General features: G+C 39.0%; 1 protein-coding gene across 1 annotated transcript in view; it reads left to right on the top strand.

Moving 5' to 3' along the window:
- HMGCLL1 (3-hydroxymethyl-3-methylglutaryl-CoA lyase like 1) overlaps positions 1-9,213 on the top strand; it is a 193,417-nt gene extending 184,204 nt beyond the window's left edge. Inside the window, 2 exon segments of the mRNA XM_034648104.1 lie at positions 3,844-3,969; positions 7,835-9,213. Of these exon segments, the coding sequence (XP_034503995.1) occupies positions 3,844-3,969; positions 7,835-7,936 (228 nt within the window). The 3' untranslated portion in view covers positions 7,937-9,213.
- Positions 9,214-10,177: the final 964 nt, after the last annotated feature.

Here is a 10,177-nt window from a genome sequence, read left to right as displayed (position 1 = left end):
TTAGTAAAAGTTTCATCCTTTGAAAAGAAAATAGTTATTTGTATAATATAAAGTGATTTATTTACATGTTTGTCATTTGGGGAGGCTGGAACACAGTGGGGTGGTAAATGCCGGACTTTAACTTGGTGGATTTTGAAGCTACGTTGCCACCTTGTGGTTTCTCATCTAAAGATGTACTTTCCTTCAAAACAACCAAATGCTTTGTTTTTCGACCTGTGGTGCAAAAAACCTGCTTGTGCTTGGGTGTGAACGCATGTGCGAGGGCGCATGCACACACACACACAAACACACCAGGAACACACACATACGTGCACACACACCCATACCCCTGGGAACGTGAAAGCCTGAAAATAGTGGTTTGTGTTTGGAGACATGGGAAAGGGAGTATCTACAAATCATCTTTTAATGAAGACAATCTCTTATATGATAAAATCATCTAAGATCCCATCTATTATCTTCAAACACATGATATTATAGAATGTAGTGACATGTACTATATTATTTAAGTACAATTGTCCCTCTATTTACCATCAAGGATCAATGAAGAGAATAAATGTTTTTCTTCCTATTTTGTCAAGAACTTGTTTACAGCATAGTTTCTATCATTTCCAGTGGCATAGGGAAGTAGTTGTAAAGAAAACATACATAATAAAATCAAATTTTCGTAGTTGCAAAGTTTCATGTGAGGGGGGATGGATGGAGGACAAAGAGGGAGAGGGAGAGAGAATATCTCAAGAAGACTCCCTGCTGATCATGAGCCCTACTCCCTGCTGGATCCTACAGTCCTGAGATCGTGACCTAACCTGAAACCAAGAGTCAGATGCCTGACTGACTGAGCCACTCAGACACTCCTAAATAAAAGATTAAACCATAGCTTAGTATATGGATAACATTATCTATTAATATTTATTTCTAAGGAATAGAATTAATTGCACATTAAATAGAGATCAGAATTTAGGAGATACTGCATAAAAAGTGCTTTTAAAGTAGTACTGTGATTTTTTAAAAAGAATTTAAAAGGCATTAATAGCTTCATGTTCTCCTTCACATGTAATGTATACTTTAATAAACTCTTCAAATTTGCTTTAAAGCCACATGGTGCACACAATTGATTCAATTAACTTGGGAATGGAGCTGATAGAAAATCCCCAGGTCTATAGCTTTTCTCATTCTAGGAAAGTGGGAAAGGCCATTTTCCAGGTAACCTTTCACTCAGATCATGTCTTTTTGAAACATTTTGTATCCAGATTAACCCTGCAGTCTCACACCCTAGGAAGATCACTTAGTGGCAAAATAATGATGTTAATCAAGAAAATGAATCTTGGATTCATTCATTATGTTCATTCTCATTTACATACTGTTATTCTACTACAGTTGAAAGTTTACAGAAACCTTATTTTTTTAATACTTTATATATAATTAACATCCGTTTTGAAGGAATTGAAAAATAAAGACAAACAGAATTAAAATAAATTACCTATTATTAAAATAAATTACCTATAATCACACCATCCAGTGATCACCACTGTTAACTGTTTTGGTCTACCATCCAAAAACAATTTTTTTTTTTACCTGGTAGACCTTGGTGTAGGTATCTTAAGTCTCAAGAGGAAATCTGGAAGAATGGTTCAAAAAGCACAGTCCCTTTGATGTGAGAATGAGACACAGGAACCAACTGAAAGAGCTGCTAAAAACCGAATCTCAAACAACCTGATCCACAAAATATATAAAGTAATATTGGATTCTAAACCAAACTGAAAAATGCCTTGAGTCCCTACTGATAAAAAACAATGTTTGAATAAATAGAGGAGAATATACAAATCAAATTGTATACAAATATACAAATCAAATGGGAGGATTCCAAGTGATTTCTGTAGATACTCTGTACCTCTAAGTGTGAGCTGCACATAGTGACTTTTCTCCCAAGAGTACAGCCTGGAAAGTGGGGAGTGGGGGCTTGCTTACTACAGAACCCTGACAAACACTACCTCAGCCAGGTGATCAAGGTACATACCAGTCATTAATCTTGTTGACAGTGTGTACGATGATTAATACAATGTATTGAGAATGGCATTTCACCTCTGTGGTCTTCCTCAAAATATTTCAGAATTCTAGTCTGCCTTTAGACAAACCCAAACTGAAGGACAGACAAGAACATTAAGTTCAAAATAAGGAAATCAGGGGCGCCTGGGTGGCTCAGTTGTTAAGCGTCTGCCTTTGGCTCAGGGCGTGATCCCAGGGTCCTGGAATCAAGCCCCACATCAGGCTCCTCCGCTGGGAGCCTGCTTCTTCCTCTCCCACTCCCCCTGCTTGTGTTCCCTCTCTCGCTGGCTGTCAAATAAATAAATAAAATCTTAAAAAAAATGAGGAAATCAGAATCATGTATGGACTTTAATAATAACATACCAATATTTGTCACCAGTTGTGACAGATTTACCGTAATCACATAAGATAATGTAACAAAATGGGAAACTAGGTGGTAAGATATGGGAATGCTGTTCCTCACCAGTTTTCTAAAGATCTGAAGCTCTTCTAAAATAAAAAGTTTATCAAAAAAGAAAAACAAAAGGAAGTGTGATTCCCCAGATTAGCAGCAAGGGCAGCATCTGTGATCTTGTGAAAAACTCAGATTCTTAAGTCCGAGCCCAGATCTCCTGAGGCTGACTGTGGAGATGTAGGCACAATGTAAGGTTCTGATCCTGTGAATGCAAATGGCTGACCTAACGGGCTGCCCAAGATCTCTGCTTTCAGGTGCTTCTCATTTAGCAGAGGTCATGCTACTTTTTTTTTCCCCCCTCAATGCCCAGGATTTGAATAATCAGATTATACCTCTTGGTAGCTTCTGATTGTCCAACTGTCACCTTTTACAGAGGTATGACATGCCTGCCTCTCTTCTCCAGTCTTCTCCAATGCTCTGATCTCCAGGGCTCCTTTCAGACCCCACTGTAATCACGTCTTCAAGGACATCTCCAGCACACACATATCCTCTACCTCTGATATCCCCACACACATGACCTGTAACAATTTGCATGCTTCCAGAAACCATAAATCCCAGTGTGAATTTTCTGGAGACAGAGGTGACCTTGGGCAAATTTTGTGTTCCTGCTGTACTTGAGTTTCTTCGGTTGTGATTTGGGGGTGTTAGAAGGATATCTACCTCATGGTTGGTTTGTGGTTTTTTGTGAAGATTATGAGTTACTACTCATAAGATGTTAGGAATAGTATCCAGCACTTACGGAGGACTCAGTAAATGTGAGAGGGTGCTACTGTTAGTGGTGGATGACTTGCCTCCCAAATAGCTCTTCACTTCTCCCAAAGCAGCAGGGCTGGGTACACAAAATAACGGCTTAGTAAAGATCAAGTGAGTTGAATGGGTGAATTGAGCCCACAAAAATCCTATTTCAAACACAGTGACCCTACCACGACCACCTGTCTTCTAAGGCACCTTGACTTGCAGTTGGGGTGTTAGAAGTATTTTGTGTTTACATAATAGTATTAGGATCGAACTAGAGAATTGGAGAATTGATACAACCTGGCAGTGAATTCATCTTGCTTGAAACTTTACCCCCTACAGTCGTGCAGTTATCAATGAATAACACCATTTTAATTTTAAGATTATTCTACTTCCTGAGATCATTGGAGTTTGTTAGCCTAAAAGACAAGATTAGGTAGAAAATAAATCAGCACCCCCGGGGACTGTTCTAGCAGCAGGTGAGTAAGTGAGTATGTTTGGATAACAGGTTTAGATTTTGCTTATTTGCTTTTTGGAACAGGTTAAATAGAAATTCAACAATTTATGTGCCGTAAATAGACAAGCCCTGAGTGTTCTGGTTTGTTTTCCAGATGGGGATTAATACGGCAGACTCTGCAGTATCTGGATTAGGCGGCTGCCCTTATGCAAAAGGTGCTTCTGGGAATGTAGCCACTGAGGATTTGATATATATGCTTAATGGCTTGGGGCTCAACACAGTAAGTCATTTAACATATTTTAATATTCATGTGTGCCTTTCAGATACAAGTGGGAAGTTGTCTTAGATTTGGGAAGCAATTTTGAGGTCAAAGTTTTACTACACTTTTGCTGTTTGCTAAAATGCACAGTGGGAAAATACAATAAAAACTCCTTAGGGGGCCTTATAAAGTAACTTATTGCTGCAGCTCCAACACCAATAATGCTACCATTTCACATTTTTATAGGCTTCCTGACCTCCGAAGTCCTTTTTCATTATCATCTGATTTGATTACACACACAGTAAGTGAGAGCCTGTGTCTCTGCCATTAGGATTGTTGTTTTTGCACTTTTGTTTTGGATGGGTGTTTTACTAGGAGGAAACAGAGATCTTGATTCTTCTCGAACTGACAACTAAAGCATCTGGAAAAAAGCCCAGGGCACTATTTGAATGGTCAGGAAAGAGGAGAGCTTAATACTACTTAGCATGTGAGACACTGGACAACAAGAATTGTCTCTTTAAAAAAGTTCCTGAAAAGTCATATTCTCTATAGCATCCACCTTAATTAGCACCTTGTTTTGCCACATGCTCGTTAACATTGCTTATTAGTCTGTAAGGCAGATTTTGGGGGGGGATGGGGAGGGGCAAAATATAAAAGAAAAAAGTTCACAAATGATTAGAAGTTCAGAATGTTTTCTGAGATGTAAAAGCATCATCTGGATTTCAGCATGGAGTTTTCCCTCTCTCTCTCTCCCTCCCTCCCATCTTCTCTCTTTCTCTTCACTCTACTTACAAAAAGCTCCTACAGCACCACTTGCCTGTAGTCCCATTCCCACACCACTTTATTTGTCACCTCTATCCTGGCTCTTGCTTCCAACATACTTGGATGGCCTTCCTCCCCATACTCGATTTCACCTGGAGAGTGAGTTTCCACCATCCCCGAAAGTCTTCTAGTGTCTCCTTGCCTAACCCCCAGGCTCATGCTGTTGGGTTCCTTACATTAAGACTTCCACACCAACCTGTGTGCTTCCACCTCTGAACCTACCCTGAGATCATATCAGGATCTTATTTCTGCGTCTAGCTTCCCCGGCAGCCAGCGAGGAGTTACTACAGCTATTACATAGAGACGCTCAGTAACGTTCATTGGGGGATGGGTATCACTTGGGATAAACACCAAAAGCTGTTGCCTGTCTTTCCTGGTTAGGAGTGACTTATTTCATTTACAGTAGCTTAATCATTTCTGGTAGAAATGTATGGCCATGACAAAAATGGAGGCAAATGAGATTCTTTCTTGGATATTTAGATGACTGAATTAAAAATAGTGGATGCTTTGATGCATATTATGTATCAGGTCATGTTCTAGAACTTGAGGACTGAAACGCAAATAAGCCATGGCTTCATTCCTAAGAATTCAAAATTTAAGGAGAGAATTGTTCCATTGGGCAGGAGCTACAATTCAACGAGCTACCCAGGCTAAGCCAAGATTCTCTGTAGAATCCATGGTTATTATGGCTCCCATGCCAATCACTTACCAAGAGCCACTAATTTGACTTATATTTTGGTTGTTGGTTCTTTAATACCCTTGCTGTAGCATGTCAGCACAATTCCTTAGCTCTTTCCTGGGTATTCATCCTCCCCACTGCTGTGCAGACTTCTGACTAGCCCTTAAATTCATCTTCCATGCTACCATCAGAGGATTTCATCCAGAATACAAACATGAATATGGCTTGTTTTTGCTTGCACGCTCATCAGTGGATTCCCATTTCCTGAAAACCAGAGTTGTGTTCTCTCACCTAAAATGGCCTATTTGTGCCTTTTTAGGTCATCTCTGCCCATCATTCTAAACATACAACATGGCATTTTTTAGATGTTTTGTACTGTTGTTCTGCCCGAAATGCCTCCTCTGTCCCCTTTCTCAGTGACTCCTACTCCCCAAGTAAGACTCGGGTCAGAATTTACCCTTCCTCACACCCTTTCCTGACACACTCCTCTCTACTTTCTTTTTGTCAGTGGGTTGACTGCCCCAACTTTCGCCCTCATTATCACCTGGGCATATCTCTATCAGTGACTTTAATTATAATACAAGACACCCCCACACACAATAGGGGTCCCTATTGCCTGCTTGATGCTAAACAGCCTGAGGACAGAAACCTTATTTTACACGAGATTCTCGAAAACCCTGAGAATATCATAGTATACAAGACACATCTAAACACCTGACAAATGATTCAATAATAAATGCAATGTTATTTTATAATGATATTTGTTAGGTAAAATGATAGAGAAAGGCCAAAATGAAATTTTTGGGTAGAATGCAAATTCCAGTGCTTACTTATTATCAGTGGAATTCTTGGAAAGCAAAGAACACTGGTGACGAAGATCTTTCTATAATCCCTTGCTGGGTGTAATTTAAAAATGATAGACACATGTAGCTAATTATTTGTAAAACTTAAGTAACGCTCCATTTACAATGTCAACTAAAATGTGCCTAACGTATTCTACCTAAAGTCATTTCCAGGACAAGACAAATAATCTCAAACCAAACGTTGGCACCCAAAAGAACAACTTTATAGCAAAAAGACAACGAGAATCACTTATAAGTATCATTTCACAGAATAATTTTCTTGGTAATTCTCAAAAAGAGAAAAACTACAAAGGAAACATTGCTCTCAAAGTTTCTAGAGAGAATTGACTGTATTAAAATGATCATCTCCTGGGGCGCCTGGGTGGCACAGCGGTTAAGCGTCTGCCTTTGGCTCAGGGCGTGATCCCGGCATTCTGGGATCGAGCCCCACATCAGGCTCCTCTGCTATGAGCCTGCTTCTTCCTCTCCCACTCCCCCTGCTTGTGTTCCCTCTCTCGCTGGCTGTCTCTATCTCTGTCGAATAAATAAAATCTTTTAAAAATAAAATAAAATGATCATCTTCTTATGATCATTGTTATGAAACGGTCCTGTATTTATATTTATCTCTTTTAAGGAAATGACAGACTAACATAAATATTAAGAACTACTTAAGAGCCAGGAAGTCTGAGTCTGTTCAATTTTAAGTCCACATCGTTTCTAGTCCATGTTAAGGCAAGACATGGGAGTTTATGACGTGCTACCTGAGGGCAAATCTCTGGGTAACCCACCTAATGCTCTACCACCCCTACAGTGACGCTGAGGTGCTGGGTGGAGACCTTGATGGGGATCTTTCGCTACACCAAGCCCAGAGATGAGGAGCATGCCCTGAACTTGGCCTCCATACCCACCTGCCTATCTGTCATTCAAGGATTTACCTAAGCCTTTGTTGATCCTGTTTATGCTTTCAAATAGTACAAGTTTCCAGGCAAACAAGTTCCAGATGTGTACTAAATACTATTTCATTTTATTTCACCTACAACTACTCCCTTCAATATCATACCAACAGTGTTTCTAAATGCCAATAAAATTATACATTTACTTTTCCTGTATTTCTCACAGGTGTATCAAGTTTTTTTTTTTTTTAATTGTAAAAAGGTTTTTTTCTTAAGTCCTCATCTATGAACTCCTCTAAACCATTCTAAGTTTAACTGCCCTCCACTGGCATTTTGTAGGTTCTTTCTAGTTGTTATTGCCCTTCCTTGAGTTTAGATATCACCCTGAATTACATTGAGGTGTTTTTTGATCTAGGTGTGGCTAGCCTATATTATTTAAGAGTCAGATTCAAGATATGCTTTAATAAAAAAAAATCTAAAATGCTGATTATGTGATTCATGAAGAAGACGAACATGACCCTCAAATCAATAATGGGTAATATTTTGTTTAGTAATTTCAAACTGTTAATTAGCTACTAATAAAATGAAAAGAAATCTGTTTTGTGTTCTTTCTTTCTAATCCACCTGGCATCTCTTCTTTCCCTTAACAGGGTGTGAATCTTTACAAAGTGATGGAAGCTGGTGACTTTATTTGCAAAGCTGTGAATAAAACCACAAGCTCTAAAGTAGCACAGGCCTCCTTCAATGCTTGATTTGAATTAACGTGTGACTCAAGGCTGAGAAGATCCATTAGAGCTACAGATACTCATCTGGAAATCAGTACTGTCAACTTGTTCTGAAATGTGAAGTAATAGACAAGAGTGGGAAAAATATAATTTTAAAGAGTATTACTGGATATATTACAAAATCAGTGGAAAGCAATACCAGTCATTGGTAAAATGCAAGCTGAAGCTAAATACTACGATTTGTAGACATGCTTTTGAACTTAGAGAAAAGTCTACTCTTTTGCTCTTATAGAAATAACTTTTTAATTTAGTAGATGTGAAAGTTGACTTCAGATTTCCCTAAGTATCAAATACTGTGTTAATACTTAATCAAGCTGGCTTAGCACAGTATACATACTGTCAGTAGTTTATGAGCTCCTGCAGAGTGTGCAAAGTGTGTGGCCTTGATATTATGCATTATGCCTCTGGATCTCAACTTTCCATTTGCCAAGTCAGTTAAATTATGGACCAAGCGCCAAATCTCCATCTGACCGAACATAATTTTTAGCAATAGAACTTTTATATTTCTAGTATGGCTAACATCTGTTAACTATTTCAGTGACTTTATCTTGTTCCAAGAGGCTGTGGTCAATGGCAAGATGCCATATCCTGGAAACATTACGACCTCCCATGTTTGTTATATGCATCCAGTTTACCATATTTTCTCTTTCATCAGTTTTAGTAAAAACCCAGGATGGTGTTACTCAACTGTTCAAAAATATAAGGTCCGACTTTCATCTCAATGTCTCAGTTGCAATGCTAAGAATAGACTGATGGATATATATAGATATATATATCTCAATTATAATCCACTTTGGTAATTTTCATATCACATCCAAATTGCCAAAGGTCAACTGTGATCCTAAGAATATTAAGGCAGTTTTTAATTCATGGAAAGAAACAAAAAACTGTTTTCCATTGATTCAGGGTACTTTGATTAAATCACATTTTTTGGTTGACTTTATGGTTATTTTTAATGTTGAAATGACTGAAATTTTATCTCTTGGAATAAAAATCATTGCCAGAAATAACAAAAATTAATATATCAAAGTTGAGAAGAGGAGCAGGAAGATTATGTTAAGAAAAAAACATTTCTGTAACCTATGCAAATAAGGGGACAGAATTATTAAATGCAGGTCTGAACCATCAGTTCTATTATTTATGTAGACTTCTCCAGTAATACTTACTGATCTTATCTTTGAATAAATTTGAGCATTGTGAACTTTCTCTTAAATATTCATCACAACTACTGAAATAAAAAGAAATTCAAGAAAATATGAGAAGTATTGATTATAACTCAGTTAACTTAAAAGATATTCAAAATAAGACTCACAAGGGAAGCATATTGGTAATTGACAAAACCACACTAAATTCCCACTAGGCTAACTCATCAGGTTGTGATGGGTATTGGAGAGGAGCTTGTTATCCTGACTACTGAGTCTTTGCATTTGGGTTCGTGTTGGCAGGGGGGCAGTGCAGGGAGCAAACAAAATGACAGCTCTTTAAGGATCTACCTGTGATATCTCTGTGGGTCTCTCTTCAAGAACACAGCCCTGTGCACTGGGGCAGTACGGGGGTACCTGCCCTAGTGTGCACAGCAGGATATGTACCCCATCTTCTAGGTTTTCCTCTCTTACTCAACTGTGAGGTTCTTAGTTTTGAGCTATCTGGAAAAGGATCTGTCAATGCAAAATGCTTATAGAAACAGCCAGGATTTGCTGTTTTGAAATACAAACCATGGACTCTCCAGAAGGCAGAGCAAGTAATCTGAAACCCCGGGTGCAGCTTAGCACACACTTAGACAGCCACATCCCAGTCTACAGATTCGTTTCCAAGAATACCTCGATGTTTCCTATTCACACTCACCACAAGAAAGTTCATGGTTTAGTTATCTGTCATCCTTTCCCCACCCAAACCATCTAATCCTTTCTGCTAGATTCAAGTTTCATTTCTGGTTTGGGGGAAAAAAATCATTTAAGCACATAAAACTACCTGAAGTCCACAGGCAGGCAGAATCCCCCCAAAGCCACATATCAACTAACCAGGAAACCTTGGAATCACTGTAGGACCTTCCCCAACAACCCACACATAAACCCATACCAGAGTTAACCTTGGGGAGAGGCTTAAGAATGGCAAAGCAGGGGCGCCTGGGTGGCACAGCTGTTAAGCGTCTGCCTTCAGCTCAGGGCGTGATCCCGGCGTTCTGGGATCGAGCCCCACATCAGGCTC

This window comes from Ailuropoda melanoleuca, chromosome 19, assembly GCF_002007445.2.
Source record: "Ailuropoda melanoleuca isolate Jingjing chromosome 19, ASM200744v2, whole genome shotgun sequence".
NCBI lineage: Eukaryota > Metazoa > Chordata > Mammalia > Carnivora > Ursidae > Ailuropoda > Ailuropoda melanoleuca.
This window is presented reverse-complemented; position numbering and strand designations above follow the sequence as displayed.